This window comes from Carassius auratus, chromosome 37, assembly GCF_003368295.1.
Source record: "Carassius auratus strain Wakin chromosome 37, ASM336829v1, whole genome shotgun sequence".
NCBI lineage: Eukaryota > Metazoa > Chordata > Actinopteri > Cypriniformes > Cyprinidae > Carassius > Carassius auratus.
The window spans coordinates 17,537,621-17,561,787 of record NC_039279.1 but is presented as its reverse complement, the minus strand read 5'-3'; the positions used below and the strand labels follow the sequence as shown (position 1 = coordinate 17,561,787).

The following is a 24,167-nucleotide window of genomic DNA, read 5'->3' as shown; positions in this document are numbered from 1 at the left end:
ATCATATATACTGGCCCCAATTTATTACTGCTGCACCATCTCTAACATTATTATTTTTTGAACATGTACACAATAAATACGGGTGAACTTATAACAGTTTGCAGTGAAAGTCTGTCCAAAGATTGAATGGGTAAAAGCATTTTAAAAAGTTTACAACTACAGGTCCCAAATGTTACGAAAAGTTACGTCTACATTCAAGGGATATCTTTTAAAATATGCGTTTTAGTGAAGTTTGTCCCACTGCGGCCCCCGTATTAGCAATAACGTGGAAGTTTGCAAAACACAGCTGACAGATTACAAGCCTCCTGCAGGCGCTTTAGTTTAATGTATCTATTAGCTGTAAGATGAACAAGGGATCTTAATTTCACTGCTTGTCGTTTATTCATCTTCCTGTAATGGAGAGCATATACCGCCAGGGTGTTGAGATGGCGGAGGAGCTCCAGCAGAGATCGAGGAGCTGCGAGGGTTTGTGGCTGATCGCTTCTCATCTGGGAGACCCGAAGGCTGCAGTGCTGCTGGTGTTTCCTCTCGTGTTCCACACACACAGACGGACAGGCATCGCTGTGCTCTGGGTGGCTGCTTTATCAGAGTGGCTCAACTTAGTTCTCAAATGGTACGCACTGCTTTGCATTCTGGGAAGAGAAACTGACAGGAATATCAGAGCAGACAGATGTCTACACATCTGTGAGGAAGTTGTAAAATGTATATTAAATTAGTTCTTTTTTATTGTTATTAGTGTTATTAGTACTGTTTTTATTGAACTATATACATTTTTGTATACACGTTTGTAATATAGTGTAATATATCTCTATGGATATATATATATATATATATATATATATATATATATATATATATATATATATATATATATATATATATATATATATTTACTTTAAATGCACTGTTAATTAATAATCCACAATTTAGTAAATTGATATTGACACACACACACACAAACACACACACATCCATATATATATATATATATATATATATATATATATATATATATATATATATATATATATATATTTATATCTATATATAGCATTAAACATTTTGTATGGAACATATATATTACATTAATTAATTTATATATATATATATATATATATATATATATATATATATATATATATATATATATATATATATGATGTGCCTTAAAAAAATATTATGCAATATATGTACCATAAAAAAATTTCATGCAATATATATATATATATATATATTGCATGACATTTTTTTTACATGTAATATATATATATATATATATGTTACATGTAAAAAAAAATGTACGGCTATATATATATATATATATATAAAATTATTATTATTATTATTATTATTATTTTTTTTCGCTTTATTTTGTAACAGATATATTCGGACCTGCACTTATTAAAGTATATAAAAGAATAAGTGACCGTACTATATTTTATTATATATTTTAAATGATTAAAAATGTATTTCTGACAAATGGGTAAAACCTAGCAATATTTACATTTTGTATATAATAGATTATTTAAAATCTATTTTATTTCTCAGTCACATGATTTCACATGTTGACTTTTTATGTCAGGATCCTGTTTGGCGAGAGACCTTATTGGTGGATTGGACATTCTGGATTGTTTTCCAAAAACCCTCCGAAAGTCCAGCAGTTCATGTCTACCTGTGAGACCGGCCCAGGTAAAGCAGCAAAGTCATCCTCCTTATCACACATCACTGTACCTGAACCATTTCCAGATGTGAAGACGGCTGACCGTCATGATTCCTGTTCTGTGTCTCTCTCAGGCAGTCCGTCAGGTCACGCCATGGTCACTGCTGCTGTCTGGTGGGTGATCGTCTCTTTCCTGGCCTCCTTCTTTCACACTCGCACCGGCAGGTCTGTCCATAAGGCTCTCGTGATACACAGGTGCATCAAAATAAATTTAAATGTTGTGGAAAAGTTCATTTATTTCAGTAATTCAACTCAAATTGTGAAGCTCGTGTATTAAATCAATTCAATGCACACAGACAGAACTAGGTTAAGTCTTTGCTTCTTTTAATTGTGATGATTTTCCACAACATTCTAATTTATTGAGATGCACCTGTAGAAATGTTAGTTATTCATATGTAAAGCAAACTGAACTATCTCTCTCTTACAGTAAGATATTAGCTGCAGTGCCGTATCTGTTGTATGCAGTATTTTTGGCTTGTGTAGGCCTCTCTCGAATCTTCATCTTAGCTCACTTCCCACATCAAGTCATCGGAGGTCTTCTGGCAGGTCAGATATTATAATATATTGTATTGTATTGTATTGTATTGTATTGTATGTTCATGCTCTCTCTCCACAGGGGTGTTGCTGGGGGTTTTTCTGAACAGGACTGTTCCTGAAGATCGCTCTCTGCTGTTCTTCTTTCGCTTCAGCTTGATTCTGCTGTTCGGAGCTCTTCTAATGCACGGTGCCCTGCAAAATATCGGGGTTGATCTTTCCTGGTGTGTACAGTGTTATATTGAGTAAAATACATTACATTTATTCAGTTTAAAACATTTAATTTCTCAATCCCATTTGTTATAATTAAATGACAAATCTGTCTACCCATGATCATAACATATTGGGCCTCAAAATATCAATATCAGTAATTTATTATTATTGAAAATATTTTTTTTATTATATATATATATATATATATATATATATATATATATATATATATATATATATATATGTGTGTGTGTGTGTGTGTGTGTGTGTATATGATTTATATATGATATTTTTTAGTGTTTAAGTGTTTGAGTTTTTTTTAAGGTTAATTGAAAATTATTGATTGTAGGCAAGGCAAGTTTATTTATATGTAATATTTTGTACACAATGGTAATTCAAAGTGGTTTACATAAAACAAAGTAAAATAATAATAAAGACAAATAATAACAAGAATAAAACAAGCAATTTCAAAACTTTTAAAATTATAAAAAAAGTACTTATTTAAAATGAATTTAAAACAGTTCGAAAATGATTTTACATAAAAAAACTGTGAAAATATAGTGCAATCAGTTTTTATGATATATTAATCATTAGTTTTCATCAGCTCACAAACCCCCTGCATTTCCTTCATGCTTATGACAAACATGAGATATGTTTTTTTATAGCTGTTATATTTTATATAGATATTTTTTTATTATTGTGTAGAATAGAAATCTGTCAGATGTGTCATCTAATAGATTGTTACTAATGACAGTTTTCGTCATGTCATTGGTCATCAGTAACAGTGATCTACCCAGCTCTGTATGTTAATGAACAGTTTTGTTCCCACTGCATACTTACCGTCTCGAACCCTGAACCACAGGTCAATCTCACTGGCTAAGAGGTGGTGTTCTCGCCCCGAGTGGATTCGTATGGACACAGCGCCTTTCTCCTCTCTGAACCGGGACGCCGGGGTCCTGCTGGGACTAGGACTCGCACAGTACTGGAAGCCAGGAGGATGGGCTCTTCCATGGGTTCCCAGGACTCTCTGTGTGGCCCTCTCGTCCATAGCCCTCCACTACATCAGCAGCTTCCCCGTGCCCACCGTTCCTCCTCTTCTCTTCTACTCGCTCTTCTTTCTCAAGTACAGCATCGTGCCGCAGGTGGTCATGGTGCTGGTGCCTGGATTTGTGCATCTTCTCACAGCCAAACCCAAGAGGGAGTAAAAGTGAATGTCAAAGCTTTTGGTGTTTGAACCAGTCGTCATACAGTAAGCTCTCGACACTAAAACAACCATCAGCTTTAAGCTCAGTCATATATGGAGCTTTAAAGAATGTTTCTGGAGCAAAATTGAAAAGGTTTGCTGCTCTGCAAAGTCTTAAGAAAAAATGTTTCTTGTTGCTGTTCTTTTAAAAAGTACTTTGTAGAAGGCTGTTCTACTTCTGTTGTTGACTGTTTATTTTTATTTTTTTATTAAGTTACTTTAATTGTCTCTTCTTGTGTAGAAACCAAAATGTTTGGTTATAATAAACTTGCTTGTGAGCAAATACAATCAAATGAGATTTTTAAAAGTTCTGTGAAGAACTCACCACAAAGAAGTTTTTTAAATGACTGTTAAAAGGAATAGTTCACCCAAAAAAGTTTTTTTTTTTTTCATCAGATTTGGAGAAATGTAGCATTGCATCACTTGCTCAACAACGGATGCTCTGCAGTGAATGGGTGCCGTCAGAATGAGAGTCCAAACAGCTAAAAAAAACATCTACAAGTTTCTTATTAACATGCAGCATTTCACTTCACAAGACATTATTGTGTCTATTATTGTGATGTTTTTATTCGCTATTTGGACTTGCATTCTGACGGCACCCATTCACTGCAGAGCATCCATCGGTGAGCAAGTGTGAGAAAGTGTGTTAAAAAAAAAACGTATCTGGATGGAGATTATGGAGATCAAATAGTTTGATTATTAACAGTTCTGTAACATTTGTAGATAAAATATAGTAATATCACAACTAAATGAACATTAGGAGCTCGACCAGTGCTGTGCGTTTCTTATACTGAATCAATTAAAAAACGATTGAAACCATATAAAAATGACAAGTGACATGATAAAAACACATTCTGGTTTATTGAAGTCATTAAACGTTTTCACAACGCTCTGAAAGCTCACATTTACAGACGAGAAACTCTGCTTAGCAAGCAAGTACATTAAAATCAACTCAAATCCAACTGAAAGGTAAAAAGAATGGCCAAACCCTTCAGAGGTAAATGTCACGTGGAGATGAGTGTGAGATTTCTTTTTCGTCAGCTGTGAACGTTATTTCGGTTTAGTTCCTCAATGGGAGGCATACGGCAGATTCACGAATGTCTGTGTATGTCGATTTCAGAGGGGAATGGAGGGTAAATCATGCGTCAGGTTATTTACAGAATAAAATAACTTCCACTTAAAAACCACAGCACCCTAAAGAGGCCCTTGACGAGCCCACATCAGAGTCCTGTGTTCCTCAAGTGTTAATTACTTAGCTTTTCCCCGAAGTTGACCACGAGCGATCTCTAGACTCAAGCAAGTTTACACTGACAGCAACAGAAAGGTGAATACGGTTGCCTTTAAGACAAGCTGTCTAGATACCTGTCCATTTACAGTATTTTTGAGAAGATCTGACCAAAGCCACATTTAAGCTCGGCGTGTTAATAGTATTGCGATCCGAAGCAGAGAACTTCAAAAGGAACTAGCTTAATATTGTATTCTTACACGACAAATACACTATTTCAAAACGGCTGGTTTAATTTTCGGTAGTGTGTGACGCCGCTGAACTGTGTTTGACACGTGAGGCTCGTCAAGTCTTTGTCACGCTGCATTTGCTAAGGAGAGCAGGGTTTTGTATGCATGAACACATTTGGCCACTATATACAGCAAGTACACCGCGCACTATAAAGGCTGTTATATACACTTTTTTAATATCTTTTTAAAAACATAATTTTGCTCTTTTATATTATCGTTCATTCATTTGTTTGAAAAATTAGAATTGCACCAAGGACAATGACTGCTATTTGTTTTCTAGTAGTACAACTAATCACATGTTATTTTCCAGTGTTCACTGAAGGTTTGTTAGTAAGGACGTCCCATCCCAGATCAAAAACAAAACAAAACGAAAAAAAACATCTCCAGTCCCTCAATATTCACATTCCATACAATCTTTACAAATGAATAAAGTGCTCTCTTTCTTTAAAATGTCACAGACAAAGATACAAATAAAAGTTTAAAAGTTAAAAACAAACATATTTCACTTGATATACCGCCACTTCTTAGAACAATAAAGAAACTGAAAAAAGAAATTATATTTCTACAAACGCCCCTGAAACTTTGTGTTGAGTAGTATACATACTGCAGAGTTCATAAGACGTCTATGGTGTGATACATTCTTCAACTTGAAATACGGCAGGATTGCCACTCCGGTACTTGGTAATTAACTCATTTTGTAAATAAAGACTAAGCCATATCCACAAAATGTGAGGATTACTTGAACATTTTTTAATCGTATTCCCAAAAAATGTTTTAACTAATATTATTGCCACACTACAACTTTGAATTTTGACAGTATTTCTGCTTGGGAGACAGAACTGTAAGGTAATAACCGTAAAAACAATAACCTCTGGTCACTACTTTATTTTGAAAATATTTGATACCGTTTCTAAAAGACCAAATCAATAAATACAAAATTAAAGACAAAAAGAAAACAAAATAAACCTGACAGAAAAGCTGCTTTAATATTTCTATACATCATATAACATATTAATTATAAATATTCCTCTTTTCCTTCTATGACTACAACTTCGCTTTTCTGTAACAGATTTTCACTTTTTACAGTATTGAACAATTCAACAATATCATGTCCAGAAAGCCTAGCAAATTTGATTAATTTCATTGGGAAGAGAGAGAAGGATTAAGTGAGGAGTGAATGCGTTCAACACATTGATTGCCAGTTTCATATCCACTTTGGGAGCAATGGCAAGACACACTATTCCTCTGTGTATGGCCTCTGTTGTGGAACGTCAATAAATGTGCTTTCTCATATACTGTGCAGAGCTTTAAAGAACTTTTTTTTTAAACTTTAACGTACTCTATATTCTAATTCTCCAAAAGGGTGCCGTCCGAGTTTTTACCAACAGATTGAGTTGACCTAAAGTAGGCACAGGTATTTGTACACAGGTTTTGTAACAATGTTTTTTTTAGTTTATTAAAAGTATTTCTTCTATGCAGTTTCCTCTACTTGAAATACTGGCTTTAATAACCTGCACCTACACAGTCTCTTATGCAAGACCTGACACAAACATTCACTGTCACTCACACCTTTGTGCCCACCCTTTTGGGTGCCTGTTAAACATTTGACTCCACAAAGGGTCTCTTTGGTTTGATGGGCGAGGTGGGACCTTGTCTGGCATCACGGGATAGCTGGCGGTACATGTTCTCCTGGTACGCCTGTGCCACGGGCATTGTCCGAGCCACCTTAACATCCTGGTACGTTGGTGCTTGGCTCACTCGCTCCAATAGGTCTCGATCACGGCCTCCTCCATTGGCAAGCTTGCCCAGGGAGGATGGCTGTGGCTGGGCATAGTACTCTTCCTCTAGCATGTGTCCATTCTGGGCATTATTTGTCTTATTGTAGTAGGCAATGTTGCCTAGAGATGTAGGTGGGCTGTAGGAGGAAGCAGTGGAGGCTTGGTGGATCAAATTCCCAGGTGACGTAGGGCTAGTGATAACCGACTCCAGAGATGACAAAGGCCAGGCCCGGGAAGGCTGGTGAAGGTACTGCTGCTGAGTCCTAGCGGTCTTGTCAATGACACCCATGAATGGAGTGGTTCTGGATCGGGTGGGCTCGGCCGAGTACAGTCCGCTCTGAGAGGGCGAGAGGGTCGATGGCTCGTCAAAGCTTCGTTCATATGTAGTCTGCAGCGGGATTTCCATTTGGGCAATGGAGGAGGAGGGCCGGAAGCCAGGGGGTAGATTGCAGCTGGAGCCTGAGGAGATATTACTGCTAGATGGGGAGAAGCGAAGATTTACACTCTGGGAGTGGATAAGTGGTCTGGGGGTCGATACGTGCTGTTTAAGCTCACTTGTATTGGCACTGATAGGTCTGCGCACTAGGTGGGGGATCTCTGGAGAGCCCAGTTGGCATTGTGGCAGAGCAGAGGCTGCCACTGCTCTCTCAAGTTCATGCTTGGAGACAGGATAGTACGCTGCTGACTGACTACGGCTTATCTGAGGGGTTTGGCTGAAGCGCATGCCTCCGGGTCCCCCTGTAGCTGACCGGTAGGCTGAAGCAGGACGCTGAGAGACCTCGTCTTTCCCCAAGTTTGACTCTAAAACCCCAGCAGGCCCACCTCGGCCTCCATGCTGACACAGAGCTCCCACACTAAGGCTGGATTGTACTTGAGACATTGACCTTCCATCCAATGAGGGCTGGTACACCAGCCTTGGCTCTCGATCTCTCTCCCTGTCCACATCCATAGAGCTGCCCTGGTACCTACTGCTGAGTGGATGTGCCAACTGGCTGTACAAACTGTTACTGGGCTGATTAGTGCGGACGATCTGTGCCATAGAGGGCTGCAGGCGAAGACCCTGAACCTGGTGGTGTTGACTGGTCTGAGAGCTCTGGGAAGGTTGCGACTGGAGTTGGAAGGAGCGCTGGCTGCTCATCTTCAACAGTGGAGATTTAGGGCGGCTAGGTAAAGGATCCTGTTGGTAGCGGACTGGAGAGCCAGACTGGGAACGATATAGACACACACTCTCAATTGGAGGGCTACCTCTGTATGGAGCCCCACGCCTAAGAGGAGATGGCGGAGGACTCTGGTAGTCCATCCCCTGGTTCCCTCCACTACCCATGGGTGGAGGGCTGAACCGGTAGGAGGACTGATGGGCTGACGAGGAGTGGGGCGGACTCTGGTGGTAGTGGGAGTTCTGATGTGTTGGAGAGATACTCGGGGAGGTGGACTGGTAACTGTGATGGGTAGGAGATGACATGGAGGAGGAGCTTGGGTGGAACTCAAAAGCCTGTCCTCCAGATAGGTAGCCAGTGTCATGATGGCCTGGGGAAAGGGGTGGACTACGTATAATGGCAAGGCTGGAAGCATTACACATAGACACAGCCTCTAGCTCTTGTTCCAGGAAGTCATCATCCTCAAACAAGTCTTGGACGGGCTCCATATCATCCAGTCTTGGCTCAGGGGGAGGGGTATGATGAGGGGGCTCCTCATCTTCCTCCACTGGTAGGGGAGATGGTGGTGGAGATGGAGGAGGCTCAAGCTCTGGTTCCTCTGATTGGGTAACTTGCCTGTACTCCTCTTCCACACGCTGAAGGAGACGCTGGATTTCACGATTGTTGGGACACAGCTTTATGGCTTCCCTCAGGTCATCTAGCGCTTCAGTGAATTGCCTATAAGGCGACAATGGACATATTAATCCACCCTTAAGAAACTTGATTCATAAGGAAATAAAATAATGGAAGAACCCTACCTGCTGCTACGCTTGGCACGGGCTCTAGCATAGAATGCCTCGTAAGACTTAGGCTTCAGTTCCAGAGCCTTGGTAGCAAACTCTTCCGCCATACCAAAGTCCTGGAACCAAGAAAGTGTTCAGTCAAATCTATTACATTTTTTAATTTGAGGGTTGAAATTTCATTATTTTGCACAGTTGTACCAGACATGCTGCCTGCTGCTGTTACAATATTACAGCATCACACAAGATTCATAAGCATTACGGTGCGCTAGAATGACACCTTGCAAAGAGTATTTTTAGAAACATTCATGCTGTTCTCACATTCATTTTCCTCCGACAGCGAGACAAGTTCAGGAACAAAGACACTTTGAGCTCCTTAAAGGTCTTCAGGTCCTCACTTAATCCTTCTCGGGGGAATTTCTTCAGAGCATACTGGTAGCGCTGAGCCGCCTCCTTCACTTTACCCTTCTGTAAGTGAAAAGATGATTGACTGTGTAAATACAGAGAATCTATGACTTTGTTTTAGGAAAATCTGTGCAAACATCTGAGGTGAATTTTGTGTAAATCTGACCTTGTAGAAGCCATCTCCTTCTTCTAAAAGCTTACTCAGTAGGATAATCATGATGTCAGGTTTAGATGTTGCCATTGCCCAGGTAGCAGGACCTATGGGTAACAGGATGTTTGATGGGTCAAAATGAACAACTGGTTTGAGGGGAAAACATGGAGAGAGAGACGGAGGAGTGCAGAGCACTCAGGAATCATAACAAACAGATGAAGGCGAGGACAACAGGATGAGGATGCCTTCAGGGTGAACTCAAGTTCTCATTCCCCGTAACCTTTCATATTTAATACTTCATGGCAGTTTACAGTGCCAGTCAAACCTGCAGCACCCAAACACGCCACTGCACACAGAAAAGAGAGCTGTCAGGATGCCTGAAGGGAAGCAAGATGCAAGCAGCCCGAGCACAAGCATTACCTCCTTTATGCCGACTTGGCAGTGTCTGACATCCTGTGGCAGGAAGTCAGGGGTTGTAAGAGCGAGGGAATGAGGATCGGGGTTGCGGGAGAATAAGATGGGGTGAGTGGCACAACCATAGGTGGTGATGAGAGTGGCGTGTGTGAAAGTGAGAGTGGGAGAAAGAGGAAGTTAAGAGTAATGCAGTGGTCGTGGAAGAAAAGTGAGGGGGAACACAAAAAAAGCAGCCGTGAGTGGTGGGGAAAAAGAGATTCAGCTAAAAGATTTGAAATTAAAAGTAAAACAGCAAAACAACACCAGCACTAACAACGTTAAACTACCTCTTCCCAACAACTGAATTGACAAACAGAGAGAGAAAGACAGTAAAGAGCAAGAGAAACATGTAGCCAGTGAAAGCAAATGCAAAGACTACAAACAAAAAGACGCATTAATCAAGAGCAGTTGGAGTAAGTGAAGTAAAGCACAGAGCTTCAGAATGCTAGAGCGGCTGAGTTACATGAAAACACATACAGCAAGCTAACAAGCTAATGTTAATTTCGCTCCCCAAGACATTTTCTTTTTGCCAGCCATTGGGTGGTAGGTGATTTCTGGTTTTACTATGCCTATAGAGAGATTGTGTTTCTACAATATGGGCAGTGTCTGAGCCACATTAACACTGGGTAAGTTCACATTCACTAACTGTCAATCAGAATCAATCCAATCTGATTTCACATATTCATTTACATGTGTATCATGTATTTTTCCAGTCTACATTTTACTAACTATAAGTTAGGGGTGTGCAGCGGAGCCAATATTTGATCAATCTCAATCTGTATCAATCTCAGAATTGTCCGTATCTGTATCTATATTCGGAAACTGGTGAGGCTTTACCTGAAAGTTCATACAATTGTCAATGGTTTAATACCCTATCTTTTTTCTTTGTAGTTGAACAAATATGCCTCGTATAACTGATACAAGAATATTTTTTATTATGATTCTAACATTGATTTAAATATCTTCTTAACTGTCTGAGCCAATAGCCTCCTATAGACAGCGCTTTGAGGTGTAATGTGTTTCAGGAAACCCGACCTTTCGTGATACAAGATTAATAGCATTTAAATATATATATATCAGATAAAAGAACACATGTACGATGATTTACTCCTGCCAAGCTGATTTCTGAGCGGCTATTTGATTGTCGCTCATTTCATTCATAGTGCTTACACTCACATTTACTTTACACACTCATTATTGCGTAGCGGTTTTAGAGGTTATGTATAATATTGTACTTTCCCCTGGATCACCTGTAATCCAGCAAACACAAGGAGTGACTGTGTCAGCCAACTATTATTTGGCATAATTATTAGTTTTGAAACCATTATCCATGTCTTTCCAAATAAGGTATTCATCTACGGGACACCCCTACTATAAATCCATGTGAACTAAAGTATTGGTAGACTGTCTGCTAAATACCTGCTAATAAGTTATTTGAAAAGCAGATGTATGCACAATTTCTTTTCCTTACTGGCTGGAATATTTCAGGACTACAATACCCCTTTCAATCTGATGAAAGTGTAATTCAGATTCAATAGGAAGTCATTTAAATCTGATTAGGCCATCAATCTGATTCTTTGGTTGCATGTAAGTTGTCATACCGATTTTAGCTCCTTTCTTCAGCAGGGCAACCACCACAGATGTGTTTCTGCAGCCGACTGCCCGGTCCAGAGGACGCATCCCACTGTAGTCCACATGCTCGATCAAAGCCCCGTGATCCACCAGGAACTGCACCTGACAGAAGAAAGAAACTCAGTAATGGAGGAAATTACCCTATTTGGTAACACTTTATAATAACTGCATGCTATTAATCATTAGTTAAGCATTAGGAAACAGTTAATTCATCATTTATAAAGCATTAATAGACATTTATAAGCAGTTTATATATACAAATATAAATGCTTTATACCTGATTTAAAAGCATATCTATAATATATTTTTAATAATAGTTTTTTCATACTTTATTAATGATCAATTTATCATTTCTAAATTAAGTATAGCATTATTTACACACCAGTTATTAAGGAGTTGTCAGTGGTTCATAAGATCACTTAGAAATTGTAAGTAAATGATTAATAAACTATTTAAATGTGCATTCATACATATTTTTATTCAGACATTTAGTAATAGTTACTTATAGTGTTAATAAATGGTTTATTAACATGTATTTCTACTGTAATTCAGGGTTAATTCAGGTAGTTATGAAACATATGTAGTTGTTAGTTAACTATTTATGTGAGCTCATCTAAAGTGAGGACTAGTTATGCCTTGTAAAGCTTTTACAAATGAGATTTAAAGGCTGTTAATATTTCTATGTTCAGTATCACTGTGTTGTGTTTGTTTCTGTTTTTTGTTTAGAAGATAACTGAGCCTTTAAATATCCTTTATAAATGCTTTACAAGGCATAACTAGTCCTCACTTTAGATGAGCTCACATAAATAGTTAACTGACCACTACTAAATGCTTTATTACTACCTGAATTTACTACATTTCTTGTGATCTTATGAATCACTGGCAACTCCTAAATAACTGGTTTGTAAATAATGCTATACTTCATTGAGAAATGATAAATTGATCATGAATAAAGTATGAAATTACACATTATAGATATGCTTTTAAATCAAGAATAAAGCATTTATATCTGTATTTATAAACTGATTATTACTGTCTATTAATGCTTTATAAATGATGAATTATCTGTTTACTAATGCTTAATTAATGATTAATAGTGTGCAGTTATTATAAAGTGTTACCGAATATTTTGTAGCTTTTCATCATGCATACATTAAACACAATGAAGTGTAGGTGCAAACTGCTGTGGATTAGCACATAAAATATCCTCTAAAGACTCTTTTCTTGGTTTGTAAAAACAAACAGTGGACTCTTACAGAAAGATCACTGTTAATGGACCAACATATTTTTTGCAGCTTCATAAAAAATGAAAAGACAATAGAAATAATTTTCTGTGGTAATACACAGCACTCCACCTAAGCTGTTCAAAGAGACTAATTTGTTTAACCCACTATATTAATTTAAACATAATTATCAGAATTTCATAAAAATGCAATTGCACTTTATTGTGTAATGGTTTTTAATAGTTGGCAATGTTTTCTTACATAACATTTTATTAAATCAACACCATGATAAAACAAGACGAGACAAACTTTGAAAACCTTAACCCCAAAATGCCAAGCTAACTGAAATATCACTCACCACTTCTGAGTCTCCATAGAAGGCAGCCAGATCGAGAGGCGTTCGTCCGTTTTTATCAGTGTGGTCTGTCGCTGCACCCCTTTCCACCAAGCAGCGAACCACAGTCAGATGTCCTTTCAAACACGCCCAGCTGAGCGCAGTCAAACCCTCCTTATCCATTAGATCTATAGATGCACCTACAAATAAACAGAAGATATGATGTATATGTGATGCAAACCTCGTTAAACAGTGTTTTTGTGCCATAAAGGGGTGTATCATGTACCCTGAGCCATTAGGAACTCAACCGTGTCCAGGTGCCCTTCTGAGGCGGCCATCATGAGTGGAGTACGGCCTTGTTTATCAGCCAGGTTCACATCTGCCCCATGCAACACTAAAAGATCCACAATCTGAAAGAGAGGGTATACAGCTAAAACATGTAGACACATTCTCTATCTATCAAAAATAAAGCTGGAAAACAAGTGTTTGTCAATCACCTGCCAGTGCCCTTGACGCACAGAGCTGAAGAGCGGCACGACTCCTCTCCGGTTGGGCTGCGCCACAGAAGAGCCCTGCTCCAACAGCAGCTGACAAACCTCCATCTTTCCCCGACCTGCTGCTGCTGACAGTGCTGAGGAGAAGAGCAGGAGAGAGCTGTCAATCATGACATCCAGCGAACAGAGAGCATTCTCAGAACACTGGCTAACGTTCTGCTCTGTTCTCAGTGTTATGAACAAAGATTCTTCTACTAACATAAACACAAAGTTTAGTAACGTTCTCAAAGATTTAGCACAAAAACATTATTTATATGTGACCCTGGACCATAAAAAAATCTTAAGTCGCTGGGATATATTTGTAGTGATACATAAAAAATACATTTGTATGGGTCAAAGTTATTGATTTTTCTTTTATGCCAAAAATTAAGTAAAGATCATGTTCGATGAAAATATTTTGTAAATTTCCTACTGTAAATATATTAAAACTAAATTTTTGATTAGTATTATGCATTGCTAAGAACCTCATCTGGACAACTTTAAAGGTGATTTTCTCAATATTTAGATTTTTTTGCATCCTCCAATTCCAGATATTCAAAGTCGCATCTCGGCCAAATATTGTCCCTCAGTTTTGAAAAATTTACCCTTATGACTGGTTTTGTGGTCCAGGGTTACATATATAGGGTTTATGAAAAGTTTTCTTTCCTGAAATGTTTAAGTTGGATATTTGGATCATGCTTTTTCAATTTTACTTGTTTTCTGAATATTCAGAATACATTTAAAAGTAACATTCCAATCATTTTAATTTTTTTTTTTTTCTTTTTTTTTTTTTTTTTTGCAAAATGAGAAAATGGGGTGCTTCCTTAACATTCACATAACCAAGAAAAAAGTTTTTTAAACAGTTAGAAATAATGTTTTTGTAATACAAACATTAGTAAAATATTCTTAGAACATATTTTTGTGTGACATATGCATTCTTTGCACAGAAAGTGATCGCAAATTGCAATGTGACAAGCTCCAAATTAATTAAGACAAAGTGAAAGAAATGTTACATATATTTATATTAGATTTTCCATCAAGTTTAGCCAATAAGTTAGTTGTGGAAGTTCATGAGAAAGATTTTATTAGTTTATTTCATATATTTTGGGAATGTCCTGAGGTACATATTTTAAAATACTTAAAATATTGTTAAAAAAAGAAGCTAGGATTGTTGTTCATTTTGTATTTATATTTATTGATTATAATTGTTCAATGTTATATTTAAAAAGTTAAAAGGAATGGAAGAATGCATATGTTTGAACAGATTTAAAATGATTTGGAAACGATATGTAAAAGTAAAGACTTAAAAGCAATATGAACTATGTATGATGTAAAAGAAAATCATATATCTACAGGTTTGGTCATATAATTAGAATATCATCAAAAAGTTAATTTATTTAACTTATTCCATTTAAAAAGTGAAACTTGTATATCATATTCATTCATTACACACAGACTGATATATTTCAAATGTTTATTTCTTTTAATTTTGATGATTATAACTGACAACTAAGGAAAATCCCAAATTCAGTATCTCAGGAAATTAGAATATTGTGAAAAGGTTCAATATTGAAGACATCTGGTGCCTCACTCTAATCAGCTAATTAACACAAAACACCTGCAAAGGCCTTTAAATGGTCTCTCAGTCTAGTTCTGTAGGCTACACAATCATGGAGAAGACTGCTGACTTGACAGTTGTCCAAAAGACTACCATTGACACCTTTTACAAGGAGGGCAAGACACAAAAGGTCATTGCAAAAGAGGCTGGCTGTTCACAAGCTCTGTATCCAAGCACATTAATAGAGAGGCGAAGGGAAGGAAAAGATGTGGTAGAAAAAGTGTACAAGCAATAGGGATAACCAAACCCTGGAGAGGATTGTGAAACTAAACCCATTCAAAAATGTGGGGGAGATTCACAAAGAGTGGACTGCAGCTGGAGTCAGTGCTTCAAGAATCACTACACACAGACGTATACAAGACATGGGTTTCAGCTTCGCATTCCTTGTGTAAAGCCACTCTTGAACAACAGACAGCGTCAGAAGAGTCTCACTTCAAAAAGGACCGGACTGGAGCTGAGTGGTCCAAAGTTATGTTCTCTGATGAAAGTAAAATTTGCATTTCCTTTGGAAATTAGGGTCCCAGAGTCTGGAGGAAGAGAGGAGAGGCACACAATCCACGTTGCTTGAGGTCCAGTATAAAGTTTCCACAGTCAGGGTTGGTTTGGGGTGCCATGTCATCTGCTGGTGTTGGTCCAATGTGTTTTCTGAGGTCAAAGGTCACAGCCGTATACCAGGAAGTTTTAGAGCACTTCATGCTTCCTGCTGCTGACCAACTTTATGGAGATGCAGATTTCATTTTCACAGACTCGCCTGACCTTAACCCCATAGAAAATCTATTGGGTACTGTGAAGAGGAAGATATTCATATGCCAGACCCAAGAATGCAGAAGAGCTGAAGGCCATTATCAGAGCAACCTAGGCTCTCATAACACCTGAGCAGTGCCACAGACTGATCGACTCCATGCCACAACTAAGTACTGAGTGCTGCACATGCTCATACTTTTCATATTCATGCTTTTCAGTTGGCCAAGATTTCTAAAAAATAAGTTCTTTGTATTGGTCTTAAGTAATATTCTTATTTTCTGAGATACTGAATTTGGGATTTTCCTTAGTTGTCAAGTTATAATCCTCAAAATTAAAAGAAATAAACAATTTAAATATATCATTCTGTGTGTAATGAATGAATATAATATACAAGTTTCAATTTTGAATGGAATTAGTGAAATCAAATGATCAAATTTTGATGATATTATATATTATATGACCAGGTCCTGTATATACTATATTTTATGTGTAAATAGGTAGAAGAGCCTGTGGGGAAGTTGAGCCACCCCTTATTTCCACGACCAATGAAGAGTTATCTCCTTTACTCACCCTGTGATGGAGAGGGACCCATTGAATGACTGGTAACTACACTCTTGTAGTTACTGGTAAAAACCTTTTTTTTTTTCATGTTTAAAATACTTTTTTAACATTCAAGGATGCTTCTTCTGTCTGAACAATTATTGTTCAGTTAACAATGAACATGAATAAACAAATAACAATTAACAATGTTCATGAAAATGGGCTGTTTTATTTATAAGTAGGATGTTAAGGACAATTAGCCCAGTTCTGTGAAGTAGATTGCAGTCAGTTTTCTTATTCTTCAATTTGAACATTATTTTGTTCAGAACTTTTTAAATAATTTGAAAAATGCCTTTAAAGTAAAAAAACGGTATCTTTAAATAAAGAACTTTTAGAAAGTAATCCATCCATCTAATCTATTATTCTATTATCCAAACCTATTTGTCCTTATTTGAACAATGTTTAAAACTTATTCCAAGCAAGGAAGGAAGTATTACAAGCACTTCTTGTGTCTGTTTGCCTCTTTAAGAAGAATCGCTTTATGTATCCCCAAATTGAAAGTCACTTTGGATAAAAGCATCTGCAAAATGACTAAATGTAATGTAAATGTATCAGGATCCTAACCCAGCGTCTAGAGCCACAGGTAGAGAAACTCCCTGCATAGATGACCAGTCCATCACAAGGCTCACACATAGATTTTAATAAGTCATTTTGGACTCATTTCTCTTCTTTTGATATAGCATGAGGTGAAAAGTTTCAGTTTTACTTCCTCATAATCAGTAGCATAGTTTAACTCCTTGTGGCTCAACTTACCCTCTCCATAGGCTCAATTCAACCCTCACTTGGGGCAGGTTGAGCCAAGAGACCACTTTTTTTGGAAAGCAGTTTATTTGAGATCCAAAGTGATTATTCCCAAGGATGCACCATACTATGAAATTCATGTACATTTTTAAATTATATATTTTCAGCAGTAGCCAATAAACATTGTATTAGTCAAAAACTATAGATTTTTCTATTATGCCCAAATCATTAGGATATTAAGTAAAGATCATGTTCCATGAAGATATTTTGTAAATTTCCTACTGTAAATATATCAAAACCAAAAAAAATTTTTTTTGCACCCTCAGATTCCAGATCTTCAAATAGTTGTATCTCTGCCAAATATTGTCAGATCCAAACAGACCATACATTAATGGAAATATTATTTATTATCAGCTTTCAGATGATGTATAAATCTCAATAAAAAAAAATGACACTTAAGATTGGTTTTGTGCTCCAGGGTCACATATATATTTTATGTGCATATATAAATAAAATGTATGCATTCTGTATATATGTGCACTTATATTTATCAATCATTTTTAATTGTTTTCCCTCACAGTTTTATACCTTTATCTTTTAGTCCACACACATGGACCCCATAACCTGGGAAATAGCAGGTACATCCTAACACTGTGTGTTTATGTGTGTGCATACTGTGTTTACCAGTTTAAGTGGACCAGTGTACTCACTCGCTCTTGACTTGCTGTTAAGCCAAAGCTATGACTGTTTGAGTCTAAACTAACCAGTAGGCAAATCTACAAAACAAACTACAGATGCACCGATTATGATTTTTCATGGATGATTCCGATAGTCAGCAAATGGGCTGATTCTGATACCGATAGCTGATCTTTTATGTTAAATTTTTTAAGCAAGAGACAAGAAAGCATGAAAGAGTACATGAACAAGCTGTTTATTAGCTCTATTGCAGGCTGAACCCTTTGAAATTAGAACAACTACTGCATTTTAATCACAGTCCAAACAAAGATGCTACATACATGTAGCATGAGCATGTTATTTTTTATTTAAATTTAGATTGTACAATTACAAGATTTAAAGCAAACAGAGCTTTGTGAAATTATGCACAATGCACATTCACTCTCTGACAAAGAGAGTTCTTACAATATTACTTAAAATTATTGAATAAAATAATAAACAATTACAAAGCATTTTCGGTTTCAGTTTGCAGAATCAGGGTCCAGAATTTTCATTTTGGTGCATCCCCTTCATCCCTTTCATGCCAGTTAGGATGTCAATGCAGGCAGCTTAGATTGAAAAAGCCTATATAAGTGGAGCTCTACCTGTCTCACCCCACAGGGTATCATAGCTGTTAATCTGGGCGCGCTGAGTGTCCTCTTCATCCCTCTCAGGCAAGTCCAAGAGATAAGACACAATCTTAAAGACACAGATACAGTTAGTTGCTATATGAGCAAGAAGCATGCAAGGAATTGTGTGACACCCACATGCCATTACCTCTGTGTATCCCATGCTGGCTGCTGCTATAAGGGCCTGCTGTACTGCCACGCTCTTGTTGAAGGTCACAGGCTGTGGGGACGTCTGCTGCCGAGTCTGTGTGTCCGCCTCTGTCTGTTGTTCACACTCTTCTGGAGTCTCTTCCTGCTCCTCCACCTTCTGCTCGGACTCCTGCGGCTCCTCCGCTGCGTCGTCCTGTCGCTCAGGGCTGGATGGCTGTGACTCCTGGGGCGTGGCTTGTGTGGGAGAGGGCGTGGCCTGTGGCTGGGTGGGTGAGGGCGTGTCCTGTGACTGTGTGGGGGAGGGGCTCTGGAGGTACATCTGACCCCAGTCGCTCTGAATGAGGAACTTCACCACCTCCAGATGTCCTCTGAGAGCAGCATGCACTAGGGCACACTGACCATGCTTGTCCAAGTGGTCGAGCTAAAGAGAGGGCAGACATGCACATAAATATCATTCTGCATGGTCTGGTGCGGACTGCAGAATCTAAGGAACCGACTAAACCATAAGCTCAAGTCTGACGGACTGACTTTACACAAATTTTATGAATCCTGGATGAATTTTTAACAGTCCCACAGGCATCCAAAGAAAAATATTTGCACTTCAGGGGAAGATCTAGTCACTAATTTTGACAACATTTGCAAGGTGGGTATCATCAAACCAGAATTTAGTTTTAAAATATCTGATTTAAAATCTACTTTCTCCTCAAAATCACTTTTCAAAAATGGTTTGATTCTTGATCAGAATACGCTACAAAGTTGATCAGACATTACACTAAGATCTAGTAGCTGAATACAAGTTGCAATGGTATCAACTTTACTACATGAATAAGTAGAAGAACAAAAAAAGCAGAATCCTAGCACATTTAAGATACTGTTTTTGTAGTGAAATTCATTTTTTAAGATTTCTTAATTTATTTACATGTACAGTACCTTTTAAAAGTTTGAGATAGCAATATCTTTTTTTTTTTTTTTTTTTAGAAATGGATGCTTTAAATTGATAAAACGTAACAGTAAAGCCAACTCTCTTGTTGCAAAAGATACCGATTTCAAATTAATGCTGTTCTTTCAAACTTTTTATTCATCAAAGATTCTTAAAAAATAAAAACGTGTTACGGTTTTCACAAGAATATGAAGCAGCACAAATGTTTTCAACACTGAAAATAATCAGAAATGTTTCTTGAGCAGCAAATAAGCATATTAAAATAATTTCTGACTGATCAAATGTTTACATAGCTATAGTTTCATTAAGTTACAGGTTTTTCAACCAAGAGTGCTTGATCACAGAAACTGACAACATTAATTGTGCATATATACAAGTATATATAGAGAAAGAGAGTATATCCCTTACGAAAAAGTAGTATACTTTAAGTTTATTTTACTAAGTATACTTAAGTAAATTTCAAGTATATTTTTAAGTATACTTTATGAAACAAGTATACAAATATCAGTGTTCTAGTAGCATACTTGTGTACTGTTTCACTCCTTGGGACTAAATTTGCCAACTTTCTAGTATATAAAAGTATACTTTTAAGTATAGTTTAAGTATAATAGCAAACTCTGAGTACACTACTAGTTTACCTCTATGTTTGTAGTTTGTACTGTTCAACCATACTAAAAGTGAACTTATAGTGTACTGCTAGTTTATTAATTAAATACTTTGAAGTATAGTCTCAGTAAACGACTAGTTTAGTAGTTTTATACTGCAAGTATACTGATAAGTTTTCTTTAAGTATACTTAAGTGAACAAATGTCCGTATTTAGGTTTTAATGTGTAAATATTTTGTTATATGAATATCTGAACATACCAAACACCCAAAGAAATAACAGGGTATCTGCTTGTGAACAAAAACATGTTATTCTAGCTTCATGTGTTCTTTTTTAAACACTTTAATGTGGTTAACAAAAAGCTGAAAAGCTATGAATTGGATTCAGAATGATAATCAAAACATAGACGGAGACGATCAACACCCCAAAGCTTGACTGTAATTATCACCTCTTCATTAATTGACATTTTATTCCATAACATTAGAGTTTTGATGCTGTTTCATGTCTGATGATAGTGTTACATGATTTAGAATCTGGTGTTTCTTTTTTCTTCTTCACTTGTGTTTTTTTTTGGAAATTCTGTGCAGAAGATGTGTACTAGCGCCCTCTACAGTATAACAATGAAAACACAGATTCTAAGAGTATGATTAAAATATATTTAGAATTTTTGTAAGTATACTTAAATGTCATTTTAAGTATATTTATGAAGAGTACATAAAGCCCATTTCTGAAAAGTACATAAAAAGCCTAAACTAAAAGCATACTTTCCTATTTTTAGTTTAAAAGAAGTATACGAATACCTTTGCTTTCCTCTTGCAGAGGGCAGTAACTATGCCCATGTGTCCAGCGGCAGCGGCGTAGCTCAGAGGAGTGAGGCCGCTCTCAGATGTTGAGTCTACATTGGCACCGTATTCGAGCAGCAGGTTCACCATGTCCATGTAGCCCAGGTGAGCATGCACACACAGCACCGGGGCGTTGTTCAACACCTCTGTACGGTAGTTCACATTAGCACCACCCAACATCAGCAGCCGGGACACCTACAGAAAAAGAAAGCAGAAAAATAAATCCAATGCTGTGGAGCTAGAATCCAACGTAAGATCTGTAAATTTGTGCAGTACCTTTATGTTAGGTGTATAAAGGTTTCGGAGCGATGACAGAGCTGCTGATAAACTCTCTGTACTGTATGACACCCACAGTCCTTGCAAGATGGATGAAGACACTCCAACCTTCTTACTCAGGCCCTACAGTATGATGAGAAAATCAGACGAAAAGCCTTAATGCATGAAAGCTTTAGCTGTACAATACAGGCATTATGGTGATCTGTTAAGTTAACACATACTTGCATGACACTCTTACCTTGAATATGTGTGCTTTTAGTATATGGTGACCCAACTCAATTGTCTGCTGTCTATTTAGTTTGTTTTCTTGTCTGGAGAACCAGAAAGCCAGAAGCGTGTGGCCATTCCTTTAAAAACAACATGTAAGAAATGTAAAATACTTCACAGTGAAACTGCACCTGTCACAAATCCCTGAAAATCTCATTTGCTTCTCATATTTCTTCAACACTTTAATCTAAAAATTCAGTTTGATGGAAATTTCAAGTCTTAAATATCTTAAATGATATAACATTTAGGTTGTTGGTTCTTTAATGAATTGCATTTGTTCCTCTGTTGTAAGTCACTTTGAATAAATGCATAAATGCAAATCTTAAAAAATTCTTAATAATTATTTGAGGAGGTCTTAAATTTGGGAAGGGAAAAACAGGAATTGTGATCCATTTTAATGCAATTGTAAAATGTCAAAAGGTGATGATGAGAAGGTGGGAGACCAAAACATTATTTAACACATTGATCACTGTTTTTTTTTAGTAATATTGACATACTATTATAATTTTTTTTATTTATTAAAGTTTATAAATATATATATATATATATATATATATATATATATATATATATATATATATAAAATTTCTCTATATATTGTATAATTTCTCTATGGATTGTAGTACTTCAACTTAAACTAAACAAAGATGTTGCCTACTAGGTAAAATAAAATGCATATTTTATTTCAATTAATGAAAATGTTTCTTTTAGGGCTTTATTTTTAGTTAAGAATAATAACCCTGACATTGATTCAATATATAGATTTTACATGTGTTTGCACAATATATTTTTATTGCCTTCCTTTAGACAAATTATTATTGAATTAGTAAAATCCATTATTGATTGGCGTCTAATTTGCATGCTTTGACATATTAGTGCATAAACCAGTTTTTATACATACATTATACAAATTAATGAAAACATGTCTTGAGTATTTTGAAATTGCATTCCTGTTTTACAGCTAAATATATGTCTATTTAATTAAGATTGTGTGGGTTTGTTCCTTATGGACGGATGGTATTCATTTTACTTCTCTAAACTCCTTCCTTGACCAGGCTGCTCTGTGGATGCTTTGGTTCATCTGTGTGGCCAAAACCATTTTAAAAACCAGCAGAACACATGAAAACCATCTAAGGCTGTTTTAAACTTTCTTTATGAGCAGATGAGCAGGTATTCCAGTGCATTTAGTCAGACCTGAGATCGCAGAGGAACTTGGTCTTCTCTCCTTCTTCTCTCCATATGAGCCACTCTCTGAAGGAAGGGTGCACAAACATGCGCGTCCCATCCCGTCTCTTCACCAGGAACACAGACAGGTTCTCCATCCTCTGCTGGAAGTCATCCCATTCCAGCGTGCCCTTCACCGAGCCGCTGTTGATGGCCTGGTAGATCTGCTCGTCGGTCAGCGGGTGCAGGGAGGCCAGGGCCACGTTGAGCATCGGCAGGGCCCTTTCGAAGGACGACTGCGTCGGGAAGCGCATGTTACACTGCAGAAGGTAAACTTCAGCTAGATTGACCGGGACCACCTTGTAGTTAGTGCTCTTGAGCACCAGGTAGCCACGTTCGATCAGGTCAAAGGTGAGCTTCAGGTAGAGCAAGGAGCCCTGGCTGAGGGCCTTGAGGTGGGAGCTGAGCTTGCCGAAGCTGGTGTTGTCCATCTTTCCGTTGAGGGAGATGTTGTTCTGGATCTCTGCGCTGCTGTGGATGCGGTGCAGGATGTAGCCCTGGAGGTCGTGGTCGATGGCGTCGTTCTCCTCCAGGCCGTCCAGAGAGATTTGGTGGAAGGGCAGAGGTTTGGTGATTTCCTGGAAGAAAGCGGTAAGATCAGTAACTTCCAGCTTATGTTATTTTGTAGCTGTTATTTTGATGTGTTTAGTTGAGGCGAAATGCACCATAAAATAGTGTTTTGGTATATTTATATAATTCATTATTTTGACTAAGCATCTTAATATTGCAACCTTGTTAGTTTTTTTGTACTAAATACTCAAAATTGATTGATTTTTGTAATAAGTGCATTTATAGGTACAAAAAAAATAGGTCTTTATAAAAGCCTATTTTAGAAGTTCACATGCAATCAATAATCTAGCAATGCGATAAAACCATATGAATAATGTACAATTTCAAAATTTTACGTTTTTCCACTGATTTTTAACTCAAAATAAATGACTCATGTCACAAAAAACAGACCAAAATATCCATGAAATTAAAAAAGTGGGGAAAAAAAAAAAAAAATAACTAAATGAACTTCTGAGCATATTTCCATGATTTCTGAAGATCATGTGACACTGAAGACTGGAGGAATGATGCTGAAAATACAACTGTGCATCACAGAAATAAATAAGTAAAAAAAAACATTTAAACAGGTATTAAAATA

The 24,167-nt window shown here is 37.1% G+C and overlaps 2 protein-coding genes across 8 annotated transcripts in view; one reads left to right on the top strand and one right to left on the bottom strand.

Annotated features, from left to right (window-relative positions):
* Positions 1-234: 234 nt before the first annotated feature.
* Positions 235-4,003, top strand: g6pc3 (glucose-6-phosphatase catalytic subunit 3). The gene is made up of 6 exons (XM_026223212.1): positions 235-613; positions 1,583-1,689; positions 1,795-1,885; positions 2,148-2,266; positions 2,337-2,478; positions 3,330-4,003. The coding sequence occupies exons 1-6, from the start codon at positions 396-398 to the stop codon at positions 3,670-3,672; spliced, it is 1,020 nt and encodes a 339-aa protein (XP_026078997.1). The 5' UTR covers positions 235-395; the 3' UTR covers positions 3,673-4,003.
* Positions 4,004-4,549: 546 nt separating this feature from the next.
* The window catches only part of tanc2b (tetratricopeptide repeat, ankyrin repeat and coiled-coil containing 2b), a 140,252-nt gene continuing 120,634 nt past the window's right edge, over positions 4,550-24,167 (bottom strand). For 5 of the 7 annotated variants that reach the window (XM_026223205.1, XM_026223207.1, XM_026223208.1 and 2 more), the window contains 15 exons: positions 22,991-23,598; positions 21,768-21,876; positions 21,530-21,652; positions 21,212-21,448; positions 18,865-19,287; positions 18,693-18,786; positions 13,635-13,768; positions 13,424-13,547; positions 13,162-13,337; positions 11,550-11,682; positions 9,916-9,948; positions 9,511-9,602; positions 9,261-9,407; positions 8,958-9,058; positions 4,550-8,877 (listed from right to left, as the gene is read on the bottom strand). In XM_026223205.1, coding sequence (XP_026078990.1) covers positions 6,822-8,877; positions 8,958-9,058; positions 9,261-9,407; positions 9,511-9,602; positions 9,916-9,948; positions 11,550-11,682; positions 13,162-13,337; positions 13,424-13,547; positions 13,635-13,768; positions 18,693-18,786; positions 18,865-19,287; positions 21,212-21,448; positions 21,530-21,652; positions 21,768-21,876; positions 22,991-23,598 — 4,590 coding nt within the window. In that variant the 3' untranslated portion in view covers positions 4,550-6,821. The remainder of the gene's footprint in view (positions 8,878-8,957; positions 9,059-9,260; positions 9,408-9,510; positions 9,603-9,915; positions 9,949-11,549; positions 11,683-13,161; positions 13,338-13,423; positions 13,548-13,634; positions 13,769-18,692; positions 18,787-18,864; positions 19,288-21,211; positions 21,449-21,529; positions 21,653-21,767; positions 21,877-22,990; positions 23,599-24,167) is intronic. The other 2 variants (XM_026223206.1, XM_026223211.1) reach the window with 1 other exon arrangement.